Source organism: Trachypithecus francoisi, unplaced genomic scaffold, assembly GCF_009764315.1.
Source record: "Trachypithecus francoisi isolate TF-2019V2 unplaced genomic scaffold, Tfra_2.0 Lachesis_group7, whole genome shotgun sequence".
Classification (NCBI taxonomy): domain Eukaryota; kingdom Metazoa; phylum Chordata; class Mammalia; order Primates; family Cercopithecidae; genus Trachypithecus; species Trachypithecus francoisi.
The window spans coordinates 25,667,732-25,683,748 of NW_022681472.1; the positions used below are offsets into that span (position 1 = coordinate 25,667,732).

Below are 16,017 nucleotides of genomic sequence, written 5' to 3' on the forward strand. Positions count from 1 at the left end.
TTCTACAACAATTTCACTCTTTGCTAGGAGAGTATTTGAAACACACAGCTTCAGTGAGAGTTTCAAGGTAAGAACAACAAAGGAGAAAGCTTATTTTTATCCAATCACCTGAGACTTCAAAATGCCCCCATGGAGAAAATCCTTGATGGATATAGATTAGTACACCCGCGAGAAGACGTGATAAAACTTACCTGGTCACCAGGCTCAAAGCTCATCTCCTCCTTCTCAGTTTTCATTGCTATTAATTTTGTGTTACTGGCAGGATCTGTCTTACTGTCCAGACGCTCAAGTTTGGGGGTTATTTCTGGTAAACCAATATCTTTAGTATCATCTTTATCTAGCAAATAGCGAAGTAGTGCATTCTCTTTCTTCTTGGGGCTCACCGGTTCCTGTTTAATAGTCACTTCTGATCCAGGAGCTGTGCTGCTGGACTCCTGGCTCAGGTCTTTGCCTGTGGCTTCTGCTGTTAACTTGGCCAAGTCCACAGGGGAACTGCTGTCCTGCAACAGTCTGTGCAAAATTTTATGCTTCTCCTTGAGCGAGGTTCCATGTGTTGACCCAGAACCAGGCAAGCTACCTGTGGAGTCTTTGTTTGTGTCCGACAAAGAGCTGGCTAAGGGCGAGGGCTCCATCTGATCAGATTTGGTGGTCAGCAGCTGCAGGAGTTTGGTCTGCCCTTTGCTGTCGTGCAGTCTGCTCTGCCCGTCGGCTCTCTCGCTGCTCACGGTCGGGGGCAGGTTGGGGTCATTTGTTTCCTTTTGCTCTCCAGGATGGCAGCTGCTCTCAGCTTGTCCAGTTGTACCTTCAGAGGGCTCCCCATAAAGTCCAAAACAGTCTTTTGAGTCCAAGCTTCCCATCTTGCTGAGTGGGGGAGGATTCATATTAACTGGGGAGTTTTGCAAATTGCCCATTTTTAGGTCTGGTGAAGCCAGCGATGACCCTAATGAGACCCCGTGCCCCTCGCTGAGGGCCTGAAGTGCATTGAGGGAGCTGTTGGTATAACTATGGCTATTTCCTGTGCTGCTGCAAACTCCCACAGGGGAATGCAAGCTTCCTGCAGGGGAAAACTGACTGGGTGGGATTCGAGGGCTGCCAGCCACTCCAGGGCTCATGCGATGCCTTGGTGAAAGCATAGAGGTGGGCTGTCCTGGATTCATGCCAGGGCTGCTTTGTGAGGGGCTGTTCATTTTGAGTGCATAGTTACTACCCTGAGGAGTGGTTGCTTGCATGCCTGACACATGGTTCATTCCCCCAGAACCACCAAACCTGCCCATGGGCATGCCCATTTGTTCCTTTGGGCCATTTATGGGAAAATTTATATTGCTACTGAGGGTCATGTCCTGACCTGGGTTCCCACTGCACAGGGCCTGATGGGCAGGGCTGCTAGAGCTAATTGGATTCAATGGCTTCCCCATCGTTTGTCCAGTCAGATCTGGATTCATCACACACACATTCTGCTCTCTGTATAATGAGAAAAGAAAGAAATGTAAGATAAAAGGAAAAATAACTTAGCAAGTTGTTATTAATTTTTAAAAATGAAATGGCCTCTTTGCTTTAAAAGAACAGGCTATATTTTAAGGATAGATAATACTTTGTTGAAATCATCTGCAATTATGGACAAGACTGAACACGTACAGTGTTGGACCAAGAGGGATGTTTTTCAGGCAACTCATTAAGATGTCTGGTTTTACAGAGGGGGTGTGTTTAAATTTGACTACTACTGTATTGAAATTGCATTTACTAGACAAGACATTAACAGGGTTCCAATTACATAATACATCTTTCTCATGAGTAGCTGAGAGCTTGTACTGTCTTAAAGAAATGAGTAGAGCTGTCTTCGGTTTTTCTTCCAGAGATTATAATTCCTAACAATACACACAACTGTAAGCCCAGAGCTCTGATATTTACTGCTTGGCTGAAGATAAACACACTTAGGGGAAAACAACTTGCCCCTAACTGTTAACAGAAACTCTGCCAGTTCTAGAACTAATAGTTACTAAAACTGTTTAGAGTTAGATCACCTTGTTTAACAGATTTCCACTCACCTCCTCACCCCACATCCCTCCAAGTCAGAGCGAGACCTCAGAGCCAACAGCTTGGGAAGGGAAGTTCAGAGTGACTTTAGTTTGTGATCTTATTACTCTACTTCTGGATAACTCCATTCCATCTCCTTACTAATGACTAAAAGCAGCCTTTCTGAGCAACATAATTTTGCAAGTTCTATGAGCTTTAATTTACAGCCTTGGCAGTCACTTTTGAGTTACAAAATGTGTTCACAAATCCAAATAAAACAGGTTTCACAAATTGTCAAACATCAGCTTTTGGTTAGGTGGGTGAAATTTGCCACATCTGTAATCACATTCAAACTGTTTCAGCTTGAGGTTAGATTTAACTAACAGTTGGCAGAGTTGCCTGATTTTTTTACTCCTAAATAGACAGTAAATTGAGAAATGTGATAAAATGGGACTCCTCAGCCAGAGCAACGTTATATATTTACTGACAGGACCTCATAAAGTTTTCCATGGCATAAGCATAAACATTTAGATAACTAATGAAATTTAATCATTTTCCTAAATATGTGCTCAAAACAACATGGTTTATGACATTTATTTAAAAATCAACATTCAATTTCTTTATCTTCACTTTTTTATGAAATTGTTTATTACCCTTCAACTTAAGGTCTAATGTTGAGAAGTTAATTTGAACCTGAGAACAAAAATCTAAAATATTATTTGTAAATATATACATAGAAAGTTCTAGATTTAGGCTGGGTGTGGTGGCCCACACCTGTAATCCCAGTGATTTGGGAGGCCAAGGTGGAAGGATCACTCAAGGCTGGAATACGCCTGTAATCACAGCTACTCAGGAGGCTGAGGCACAAGAATCGCCTGAACCCAAGAGGCAGAGGTTGCAGAGAGCTGAGATGGCGCCGCTGCACTCCAGTCTGGGAGACAGAGCAAGACTGTGCCTCACCAAAAAAAAAAAAAAAAAAAAAAAGAAGTTCTACATTTAAACACAAAGGAGCAGAAATCATACTACTGACATCAATATTCCTGCCCTGCATTTGTTGCTACTGGGAGCTGATCAGTAAATTTCCCTTTTTCAATGTAATGGGAAATTATGTCTGAACAAAGTTAGTACTAGCCTTGTGTTCTTCCAGCTGGGTTTTACAATTCACTACTGTTAAGGCTAAAATTCAAAGTAGAGTCCTACTTTGCCAATACAGTTGTTCTTTGGTTACATGCGGGACTGGTTCTAGCCTCCACCCTGCCCCCACGCCACAGATACTAAAATCCATGGATGCTCAAGTCCCTGATATAAAATGGCATAATTTTTGCATATCACCTACACACATCCTCCTATATACTTTAAATCATTTCTAGAGATCATTTCTTATAATACCTAATACAGTGTAAATAGTTATAATACAAATAAAATAATACAGTATAATATTATATATATTTTTCCCCCCCAAATATTTTCCATCTGTAGTTGGCTGAATCCTGAGATGCAGAACCCACGGATACAGAGGGTCAATTATATTATGAATTGTCATTTAGCCAACAGCTAATAACAATTTAATTTTATATTTTACATTACTGGGATTGATGAGAAGAAATGTCTAACAAATCCTCAAAGCTCTAAAATGATTTGCTGCTTTTTTAATATCTCCTCTTAACTTGGAAATGAACAATGACTTCTTAGAACTAGGATTACCTGTGAAGCATATGTAAAGATATTACAAGTTGAGGTTCATTAGTAGTCTGAGAACGGATGAGTTTGCTCTTCGTTTGTGCAGCAACAAGAGTGCCATCAGACAAGGAAAAACGATAGATTTGACTGAATGCCAATCCTTGTCTCAGTACTGCAGGCAAGCAAAGAAACAGAAGGCATGTTTAGAAAAAAAAAAACTGAGAGGTCGGGGAGGACAAGACATAATAAGAGTAATCAACTTCATTAAGTTTCATAATAGTTTCCCACCAGCATGTTAAAGAGTTATAAGTAATCTTTATGAGATTAAAATATAATGTTTTAAAAGCACATTTACTTTTCACTCAAAATATCAATAACCTCAATTATCTGTTTTTCTTATGAAAAGGAGTAAGAGCCTGGACCCTCAAACTGAGTGTTCTTAAAATCTTTATTATTATGGCAAAGCAGTGTAAACCATTTATCAGTTCAAACAAGCTTTACAATGATTTGCTTAAAATGGTAGAAAACAATACAATGTATAAACAGGGTATCTCTTAGGTATACAATTTGACTTTAATTTCCTTGTAAAACTAATACAAATATTAAAATAAAATTTATGACATTAAATATGTTCTCTGAATATTCATCTCGAAGTTACGTATTGTTCAATCCATCATCTCACACACTACTCTCCCCCAATCCTGTTTCTCACTGTGCAAGAAGTATTATTTTCGTGGTTAGGACAACAGGAAGTAAAAGATAAACAATCAGAAGAATCTATTCAGAGAAAAAAAGGCTACACAAAACTGAAACAATAAAAGTGCAAATCTTAAGCAACATTGGAATTGGTTTAACTTTTAGATAAGGGGTCAGGTGTTTCCATTTTCAAGACAATAACAAAATACAACACAAATCAACTAGGTTAAGACAATTTCTCTTAAAATAATTGAGATTTATCTTTTAAAGCTACTATGTTTTATAACTGTCTTATACCACCTATTAAAAAAGAACATTTCAATTCAGTTTAAAAAAAAAGACATATAATTTTAGTTCCTCTTAAACCATTTTAACAAGGCTACTATGTTGCTACCACATAATCCTCAGCACACATTTTGTGGGCTGAATAATTACCCCTAAAGCAACCATGCGTATTCACCATGCCACAAAACTGCCACGAGAGAGAGAGAGAGGCTGACATATAATGTGGATTCTAATTTCTTGGTAAAATTTCACTCTAAGCAATTTGTCTAATGACTTCTCTCTGCAGTTTCAGTTAGATACTACATTTAGGTTTCACTTTCTGCCATCAATTGTTGCACAATGTTAGTCTGAAGTGGTAGTACTGAAAATGAATTACTGAACATGTGAGTATCTTGCTTTGCATAATGTTTCTAAAAGATGACGTAAATGTAATTTTTTTATAGTAAGACTTATATTTCCAATGGCTTATAATTTCAGAATTTTAACTGACCTTGGCTGTGATCCCTAAAGATTTTCATTTAAACTTGGTCTACATCCAACAACTCAGAAAAGTAGGTATGTATAAGCACTCACCTGAACACAGTTAGGAAGTGCCTCCATTTAAACAACGCTTTGCAGATTTCTGTTCAATGTAACTGATCATCCCTGATCTTACCTATTTCAAAAGTTTGAAATGTCTATATGGGGTTTCCTTCTAGTGGGTCCCATCTGTTTAAATCTAGCGCAGTGTCTGGTGCATCTGTGTAAATCCTTTTGTAAGGAATCAGGTTGTCAAAGAATTAAACTCAGGACCCAAGGATGCCGAACATGGTTGCTTATGCCAATTTCTTGGTTTTTATTATTACTATTCTTTTTATTTTAAACCGGATGTAATGAAATGGTAGGTTAAATATTGATTTCTGTCAATGTAGCATCTTTATTTCCTTGTATTCTTTCCAACTTAAAGAAAAATGCTAGAAGGCACAAGTTGTTGGGTTATGCACTTATTTCTAAAAAATAGGATGAATAGGATGAAAAGAATAAGTAAGATGAGGAAAAAATAAGGGCATGGGAGAGACAGGTCATTTATTATGACTTTTGCTTTTTTATAAGTGATCTAAAAAGCATAAAGTTTAAACATACCAACACTATTGGTAAAGTGCCAGATGCACATTAGGTAGATGATGACAAACTCAAACTCCATTTTCTATAACTAGTTACAAATTTTTTCTGCAAGGAAGCAGACAACTGTCGAAGCTGAGTTACAAGCTGCACTGCACTGCACTGCACTGCACGAGTCCCTCCCGTGCAATATGGCCCAGCTGACAGTGCATGTGGAGCCCTGGCCAACCGCACTGGTGGGACACAGAGAGAAGGACAGTCTTGCTCCCCAAATTAGCACATACTAAAGCAAAAGGAGTTTTTTGGTTCATACCTCTTTAACAGAAAACAAAAATGCACTTGAGAAAAAGTGATTCTTTGGAAAGACCTTTGGAAGCAGCATGATAGTGACCAAAATGGGCTCAGACAGATGTCCTGCACTGATACTGAATGCTAGAGAGTCAGTCATTTCACCTGCCTCAATCTCCTTGTCCCCTTGTCCAGAGTGACAGATGTGACGTCCACGTCACAGGCTTGCTGTGAGGGCCAGTGAGAGGAGGCAAAAGGGACAATGCCACACAAAGACCAGGTACTCAATAAGGGCTGCTGTTATTACTGAAGTCTTGGGCTCAGTTCCAGCTGTCCTACTGCTTAAGTCAGTGAGCTAAGACAAGTCATGTCAACTTTTGGGCCCTCTAGAAACACCTGGATAGTCTTTGCTGGTTACTACCTTGAAGAAGGGCTTGGGGTCCCCACCATTACCTCCACCAGGGATTCACTCACTCTCCAAAATTCCACTTATTTTTTTTTTTTTTTTTTTTTTTTTGAGACGGAGTCTCGCTCTTGTCACCCAGGCTGGAGTGCAGTGGCCGGATCTCAGCTCACTGCGAGCTCCGCCTCCCGGGTTCACGCCATTCTCCTGCCTCAGCCTCCCGAGTAGCTGGGACTACAGGCGCCTGCCACCTCGCCCGGCTAGTTTTTTGTATTTTTAGTAGAGACGGGGTTTCGCCGTGTTAGCCAGGATGGTCTCGAACTCCTGACCTCGCGATCCACCCGTCTCGGCCTCCCAAAGTGCTGGGATTACAGGCTTGAGCCACCGCGCCCGGCCATCCACTTATTCTTATATTCAGATTCTAACTGAATTGTTAATATTTCTCTTAATTAGATGGTACTTATAATTTTGTTACATATCTAGAAGCTCCTGGATCAAAGAAAATGACCTCTTTCTTCCTCCTTTTGTCTGCTTCTGTGACACTATCATCTCCTGTTCTACTTTCGTCACTCTTCTGTCCTACAAGTTCTCCTGTTAAAATTTTCCTTCAGAAGGCAACATCTACGCCAGATGAGACAGCTCACGAGAACAGTCACCAGCTCTGTTCCCAAGGTGAACTCCAGGAATCACTGAGAGAAAGCTCCCACAGGAAGCAATAATTTAAGAAAAATCATTTAGAGATGCCTACCTTCATGATGATGCCTCTTGGCATAGGACACAGATTCTCCTTCATGCTGTGCATGGAACTTCTGAATGCACCTTCTTACCAGGTCCTCCCAGCCTGGTTTCATGGCTGCTCTCATGGTGCTGGTATCCAGAGAAGTGATCTTGCCTATTAAGTAACAGCAGGCATTATACCTACATGCGGATCTATTCTTTATGGAAATAAATATATATATATATATATTTTTCTGAGACAAGAGTCTCACTCTATCGTCCAGGCTGGAGTGCAGTGGTGCAATCTCAGCTCACTGCAACCTCCACCTCCTGGGTTCAAACGACTCTTGTGCGTCAGACGCCCAAGAAGCTGGGATTACAGGCGTGCACCACATTTGGCTAATTTTTGCATTTTTAATACAGATGAAGTTTTGCCACATTGGCCAGGCTGGCTTTGAACTCTTGACCTCAAGTGATCCTCCTGCCTCAGCCTCCCAAAGTGTTGGGGTTACAGGCGTGAGCCACCACGCCTGGCCAGAAATAATTAAATTTTAACAAGATCTAAATGTATTTATTTAAACTAGGTAACACAAGTACATGGACCAAAAGGGTATAGAGTGACAGCCAGCATCTCTCTCTCTGGTCTTCCAACTCCTTGACATTTCTACTGCAGCAGCAATTGCTAGTACTAGCATCCTTACAGTCTTCTAAATACAGTCCTTGCATTCTCAAATATGTAAGTATTCTAAAATGATTCCTTTGGTCTTCTTTGGAAAGGAAATTTACCTTGGAGATCCTGGCGAGTAGTAAAACTTTCTGATGAGGGAAGAACTGGTCTTTCCTTCATGGGAACTCTTCTTGCCACGCAAATCAAGCAGGACTGCAAATCTTAAATCACACATGTTTACATTTATCATATGGGGCTTTCCTAGTGATTCAAACAAACCCAAGTGTATTTATGACAGCACAGCCCATCATAAAAAAAACAGTAAGGGAGAGAGTGATGAAACATTATGTACTTGAGCTTCTTACTGGTTTTATTCTCTCCATGAAAGTGGTAGGTGGGTAAGGGAGACGGAGGGTGGCTGTGTAAGGAGAACTGGGGAGCAGAGGATAAACTGCCGAGGCCCCACGATACATGTGATGGAAATACATCCACTACACTAAAGCCTTAATAATCTCAAACACTCTCTCCAGCAGTAGAAAAAAAAACTAAATCCTTTCTTTTTAAATGGCTGATAGAAAACCCGGTTAATATGTAATGAAATACAAAAATGATGAAACTAAAATCTGATACTCTTGCTTTATCAAGGGTTTCCTTCTTGAGTTTTAGGGTTCAGGAAAACTAGGTACACCTTATGCCAAACTAAGTAAATACTACAATGGCAATATGCAATTTAAAGCAAAGAATATAAACTGGGTCTAGACACAGATTCAGAGAACGACTACCACAATACCTAGAAAATGCAGCGTGCACCAGGACAGCTGCATTATAGTTCAGAATCTTGGCTGTGGACAGTTTCTCACACAGCCAATTCTAATCACTTATTCCTCACCTTGTTTCAACTGTTTTATGCATCAGGGTTCACTTCTGGAGGAAAGGGAAAAGTTTTATTTATCTTTGTAACATGCAGAGCACACTGCACAGCCCTTTCAATTTAAAAAACACTGGACAAATGCTGTTGTTAAAAAACTTAAGTAATCCCTTCATGTCTCATGTCACTGATTTATGATCGTTTACCTCTAAATTTGAGCATTTCCTGAATTTGACAGAGTTTATTATCTATATTTGCTCCTGCTGCTACCCTATCTAAAATATCAGGCTGCCTCGATTTCTCCCTCCACAGTATTCATGCTGTAAGGCAGAGGTTCTCTACAATCAGTACTTCACTAACTACTCTAGGACCCCACAGTGCCTCCTTGGACAGATTTTTCTTTCTCAACTTTTACAGAAATTTTAGTATATAGTTTGTAACTTGGCTGTTCCTGAATTGCTCTGTTGTAGTCTTTTAAAATTATTTCATGTATTATTTCTTCAACAAGACTGAAATATCCAGCAATAGTTGGTATCACAAAATTAAAATGCAATTATAGTCCTCAACAAAATAACAACTAAATTTTTGGGCACTGTGAGATAAACACCTTTCTAGCTACTGTATGAGTTATTAACTCAGTTAATCCTCTTAACAGCTCTATGACACATGTAGTAGCATCATTTCCATTTTACAGACAAGATCAAAGCACAAAGTTTAAGTAATTTGTCCAATGTCACACAAACCTTTGGCAAAGCCAGGATTAGATTCTGAGCATGCCATGGCTCAGAAACCCTGTGCTTATGCTATACTGTGTTAACACATAGAACGTACTTTTAAATGTACAAAAAATGTTTATAAAGCACAAAGTAATAAATTAGCTCAGCTATTCCTTTTTATACTGCCTTGGGAATATTATCACAGATGGATAAATTAGCAGCACTTACTCTATTGCATAAAACAGAATAAAATCATTTGACGTTCCTTACCTAGGCAAAATACTGAATTTTGAAATACTATATATTTATTATCTTTAACAGCTCTAATATTTCCTTCTCAATAAAATTTAAATTTTAAAATAAGCATTAAATAACTAGCATTCAACGCGAACCACAGTTCAGCATATTCATTTAAACCTTATTACATTCTGACACTGGTATTGGTGACTTCACTTGATAATAAACTGATACTCAGAAAGGCCAAGGACTCTGTCCAAAGTCCTAGCCAGAGCTGGGAGCAGCTGAATTAGGAGTTGGCCTGTCTGATTATGTAGCCCAGGATGTTTTCAGCCACAAGTGGTCCTCAGCTCTTTCCCTTCTGCTCCCCACGCACAATACCCTCTTCAACACTGCCTTGTATTAGAGTGACACTCGGCTGTGTGGACAGTTTGCCTGGTGGGCTCAGGAGGTGGACACTACACATCAGCATATCTTTATGGTGAACAGCCTAATAAACTTACAGTCTAAAACCCGCTCCATTCCCCGCTCCTGTCTCTATCCTCTCTTTAGTACCATTCTATTATATCACATTCTGGGCCCAGCATCCATGGATAGGCTACATGGATTCCATCAACCCCTTGAAAGTAAAATGCTGTTTTACTGTGTGCATTTTTCTTTTTTGAGATGGAGTCTCACTCTGTCGCCCAGGATGGAGTGCAATGGCGCAATCTTGGCTCACTGCAACCTCCGCCTCTCAGGTTTAAGCGATTCTCCTGCCTCAGCCTCCTGAGTAGCTGGGACTACAGGCACATGCCAGCCACCAGGCTACTTTTTGTACTTTTAGTAGAGACGGGGTTTCACCATGTTGGCCAGGATGGTCTCGATCTCTTGACCTCGTGATCCACCTGCCTCAGTCTCCCAAAGTGCTGGGATTACAGGCGGTGAGCCACCGTGCCAGGATAACTGTGCATTTTTCTAGGGCTGTGGCATACAGCTTGCACTAGATGTTCAAAGAGCCTAGGATCCCCCAAAAGTGTGATCACTAATACAGTCACACAGTGAGCCACACGTGGCTATTCAAATGCAAATTTAATAAAATTAAAAATTCAGCCCCCTAGTTGCACTACTGACATTTCAAGTGCTCACCAGCCACACGTGGCTAGTGGCTGCCACACTAGACGCTCAAGATATGTCACTTCCACCATCGCAGGTAATTCTGTTGGACAGTGCTGTTCTGGAGACTTAAAAATTTCCATCACAAAATAGTAAAATTGAAAAGAACAAAGATACTGCCTCCTCACTTTTCTTCAGGTGACCACTAATTAAAGTGTGAAGGAAGTAGCACAGGAATAAATACACAGACACATAAAACACCCTAGGGGTTCTGTCCCACCTTCTCCTTCTTCTTTGATGGACTTTGGTTGAGAGACAGCAAAGCACTGCATAGTTTCATATTTCTGATGAGCTTCCTGGTTATCATGACCCTCCTCTTCTGAATCAGGTAAAGGTTTTACCAGCATCCGACAATTGAAGGTATGGCTGTTCCGCCTTGGAGGTTCGCCAGACCAAGATCCCCCATTCACTGAGCAAGGCAAAAGCAACCCAGTTTTACAGAGAAACAAACATCAGATTCATTGCCTCTGAATTATTAAAATGATGTAGGAAAAATATGATTATTTCATCTTTACGTAGTACTTTTATACTTTTCTAAATACTTTCATAATCTAGAAGAGGAAAAATATTTTAACATTTTTACAACTTGGGAATATCCTGGAATTTTCTGTTTTTTTCCCCAAATTTTTAAAAATTTTATTATACTTCAAGTTCTGGGATACATGTGGAATCTTGGGATTTTCAAAACATTTTCTACACTACTTCTTTACCCTGACTCCTTCCCTTCAAGTCCAGTCCTGGATTGTTACGAGAATACTATAGTTTTCTACTTTTGCATTTTCCTAACTGATTTCTTGGAAATTGAGTTCAATCTACTTGCATTCCAATTTTAGATAAGTTACCCCTGCTCAAAACTCTGTGAGTGGCACCAAATGTAGTGCATATTAAATTTTTTCGGAGGATTTAGAATTGATGTAGTCTGAAGGATGAAGTCCATTAACACAGACTCTCACTAACCAGCTCCACTGCATCCATCTAACAGGATCTTCCACATTCCCCTGCACAAGCCTCCCCATGCTCCACCATACCAGGGCCACATGGATGTCCTTGCTCCCGCTGCCATTCTATCTAACACATCAGGTTGCCTCAGTTTCTCTCTCCATAGGTACTCATGCTCTAAGGCTGAGGTCCTCTACAATCAATACTTTACTATCTACTCCCCCATACTGCCTCCTAGGGCAGATTCTTCTTTTCTCAAATTTTACAGAAATTTTAGTATATGGTTTATAACTTTGTTTTTCCTGAGTTGTTCAGTTGTAGTCTTTTAAAATTGTTTCACGTATATTTCTTCAATAAGACTGAAAAATCCTTGAAAATACAGTGCTAATGTCATTTATTTTCAAGTTAACTACTTCAGACATCTATTTGAATATTAAAACTAAAAAAAGTATGTATTTAAGAAAGAGACAATGAAAGAGAGGAAAGACATCAATTATTTTTGAAATGCATTAGAGATAACAATGAAAGAAATAAAACAATGACCGATTTTGAGAATTAAAGGGTGTTTATGGATTTTACCAGGTTAACTTCCTCATTTGACACATAAAAAATCTGATGCCCAAAGACATGTTCAACTACTAGAAAAGTTGGAATCAGAACCAATCCTAATTCTCATTTTGGTGTTCTTTTCTCTATCATTCCTTACGCTTTATCTAAAAACACTGGGGACAGTACAATAGAACAGGGGATCAAAAAAAGGGTGAGTCATAAGAAAACGAATATATTCTCCAGTAACCAGCTAGAGAAAATGGAGAAGGACACGTAGGTGTTATAGCGAACCCAATGGCCCATGAATGGCCCAGTGAACCCAGAGAGACCATGGCCACTGGGCTGTAGAATGAGAAAGGAAACAAACTCTAGAAAGGAAAAAGTTAGCTGTAAGAAATTATCTTAAAATTACAGAAAAACCCATAACTAGCTTTGTATATCTTTGCAGACATTTGGAAAGTTTATTTCAGCATCAGCATTTTATTTTATTATTATTACTTTTTTGAAACAGAGTCTCTGTCACCAAGGCTGGAGTGCAGTGGTGTGATCTTGGCTCACTGCAATCTCCACCCCCTGGGCTCAAGGGATTCTCATGCCTCAGCCTCTGGAGAAGCTGGGATTACAGGCACGAGCCACCATGCCCGGCTAATGTTTTGCATTTTTAGTGGAGGCGGGGTTTTGGCATGTTGGCCAGGCTGGTCTCGAACTCCTGACCTCAAGTGATCCACCAGTCTCAGCCTCCCAAAGTGCTGGGATTACAGGGGTAAGCCACTGAGCCCAGCCATTATCAGCATTTTAAAAAGCTTATTTACAAAATAAAGACTACACAGAGTAATCAACTGAAGAGAAAAAGAGTTCCTATTAAGTCAGATTAGTAAATTGAAAGTTAAAAGGATACAATATAAAGTAAGGCAAAAAGCTCTTTAGACAAGTGAATTAATAATAGTGAATTAATAAGTAGAGGTCTTTTAAGGAAGTCATAGAACTACTGAAGAGATCTGAAAATATTAGTTATTTGAAATAAGAAATCCCATTTTTTTAATTTACTAGAGAATATAATAAAGGAATCCTACACAAGTATTCACACATTTTGCATTACTGTTGTAGTCACTTTGAACAAAGAATTATCACATAAAGGAAAAGCTAGCTCGAATGTAATTTGAAAAGGACCTTTTCCTACTTATTATAACAGTAAGACCAGCTAGTATAAACAATCTTAAGAACAGAAATACTTGCCAACTCAGGATTTGACCTTATTTTTCATTTCTTTCAATCCGTGAAGATGTTCTTAGCATCATCAGTTTGAGAATATTAAAAAAAGAATCACTTAGTGAGTGGGCACAGCAGTACTCTAGAGCGGCAGCTAAGGTGGGCCCACGCTGTGAATCACCCACTGCACAGTGTGTCCTTAATCATCACGTATACTCGGACGACATCTCCAAAATAAGATGAAGTCAGGAAATTTGAGACAGGGAGAGTGGGCTAAGGGAGCAGCATCTGGTGATCACACCTACAGGGCCCACCGGAGTCTGCGAGACGGAAGAGCCCATTCAGGGCTTGGGCTGTAGCATCTGAACCTTTCCATCTGCCACTTGTTCCTTAACATTTTATTTCTAGAATGTGTATACACCTATAATATGCTTCACGTGCAAGACTCAAAATACATTGAATCTCAAACTTCTCATGACCTTTGACTTTTCGGATGGTCATGGAGAAAATGGACAAAACGAAGTTGGCTAGAATGGAACAGGGTGAGGCAATGTGTCACCTTAAAAAACAATCTCTACATTATAGCACAAAGGATAGATGCTCGAGGGGATGGATACGCCATCTCCATGATGTGATTATTTCACACTGCATGTCTGTATCAAAACACCTCATGTATCCCATAAATATATACATCTACTATGTACCCACAAAAATAAAAAATTAAAAAAACCACAACAATCTTATTGAAAATAGTTGCCATATAAGTACTTTCCATCTGAATCATTTTCATGAGTCTGAATCAATTTCTGTTCATTTATCATGAGATAATTACTGCCAAGCAAAATCATCATCATCATCATCATCATCATCATCATCATCATCATCACCACTTCTTGGCCTTCTGGCTAAGAAGCAATGATTTTCATGTACTTTAAATATCGGATCAAAAATGATCACTCATTTGAGATCAGTATCTGAAGATGCCCCCTTTTCCATGACTTTTAAGCTTAAACACACAAGCATCTGTAAAAAATTACCCAGTCACTCTCATCCCCATCTGATATAATATAGTTTTATTTGATCCACTTCAACCAAGACAATGTGTGTGTGTATGAGGCAGGGGCAGGTGGAGGTGAGGGGAGGTAGGGAGGGAGACCCAGCAGACAGTCATTTACCTATAGACTTTGGCAGCAGGTTTTTGACAAACTCCGTGTGGTCCCCAACATGCAAGATGCTATATACACTTTTGTTCATCAGCTCTTCTTGGTTATACCTTAGATACTGTGTCACATTCTCTGACACAAACACAACGTTGCCTTCCAGGTTCACTACAAAGAAGAACCCATCAAGGGCCTAGGGGACAAAGTACAAACTGTTAGGATGCAACATAACATCACAGCAATTGTTAAGAAGGGAATGATCCCTTTAAGGGAAACACAATTCACACATGGATAGAAAAGAGATCTTTCTCAGCTCTCTCCCAGTTTTCAGGAACAATTAACACATTTTCTCTTGGTGAAATAGAAATTATTCCATCTTACTAAGTGGGAGAGAGAGCCTAGATTAGGGTTTCTTGTCACAAACTAAATGACCAACACTAACTCCATTAATTTATCAGGAGATAATTACTGTGAAGTAAAAGTGTACAGGCATTCATCTGTATTTTCAAAATGAGATTGACATACTCCACCGGGCCAAGAACAACTTTTTTTTTTTTTTTTTTGAGGCGGAGTCTCGCTCTGTCGCCCGGACTGGAGTGCAGTGGCCGGATCTCAGCTCACTGCAAGCTCCGCCTCCCGGGTTTACACCATTCTCCTGCCTCAGCCTCCCGAGTAGCTGGGACTACAGGCGCCCGCCACCTCGCCCGGCTAGTTTTTGTATTTTTAGTAGAGACGGGGTTTCACTGTGTTAGCCAGGATGGTCTCGATCTCCTGACCTCGTGATCCGCCCGTCTCGGCCTCCCAAAGTGCTGGGATTACAGGCTTGAGCCACCGCGCCCGGCCAAGAACAACTTTTATGTCACCAACCTAATGCATGGTAATTTTTATCTACAGTTTTTCATGTTATACAATGAGAGAAAGGAGTCATTAAAATTTTTTTCCCCAGTTTAAGGATAATTACCAGGAAAACCTTCCCAACTTTTACCACCTAGCTGTCACGGATTATATGAAAAACATCACAGATAATTTCAGACCTTTAAAGAAACATCAATCCTTTATTACTTGGTATATATGGGAAATGGTCTCGGAAGTGTCTCTGATGTGGCAAACTCACCTTCATGGGGACCTCAGCATTGCCCTGCCCTTAGAAGGGCACTAATTATGCCAAATTATTCTATGTTACTTGTTCTCTAGATTAAGAAGCAGGTTCCTAAATTACCTAAATAACAGTAGCAAGCTTCCGGTAATGAGTTCACAGCTTCACTTTTTGTTGTCATCCCAATGGAGGTGAGGGAAGGAGATAAAAAAATCTAGGATCATTTCAGGAAGCTGAG

The 16,017-nt window shown here is 39.9% G+C and overlaps 1 protein-coding gene across 12 annotated transcripts in view; it reads right to left on the reverse strand.

Annotated features, from left to right (window-relative positions):
- The window catches only part of NCOA2 (nuclear receptor coactivator 2), a 306,182-nt gene that overhangs the window by 53,760 nt on the left and 236,405 nt on the right, over window positions 1-16,017 (reverse strand). For all 12 annotated transcript variants that reach the window (XM_033203006.1, XM_033203007.1, XM_033202998.1 and 9 more), the window contains 6 exons: window positions 14,699-14,876; window positions 11,047-11,235; window positions 7,970-8,071; window positions 7,215-7,358; window positions 3,718-3,865; window positions 192-1,461 (listed from right to left, as the gene is read on the reverse strand). In XM_033203006.1, coding sequence (XP_033058897.1) covers window positions 192-1,461; window positions 3,718-3,865; window positions 7,215-7,358; window positions 7,970-8,071; window positions 11,047-11,235; window positions 14,699-14,876 — 2,031 coding nt within the window. The remainder of the gene's footprint in view (window positions 1-191; window positions 1,462-3,717; window positions 3,866-7,214; window positions 7,359-7,969; window positions 8,072-11,046; window positions 11,236-14,698; window positions 14,877-16,017) is intronic.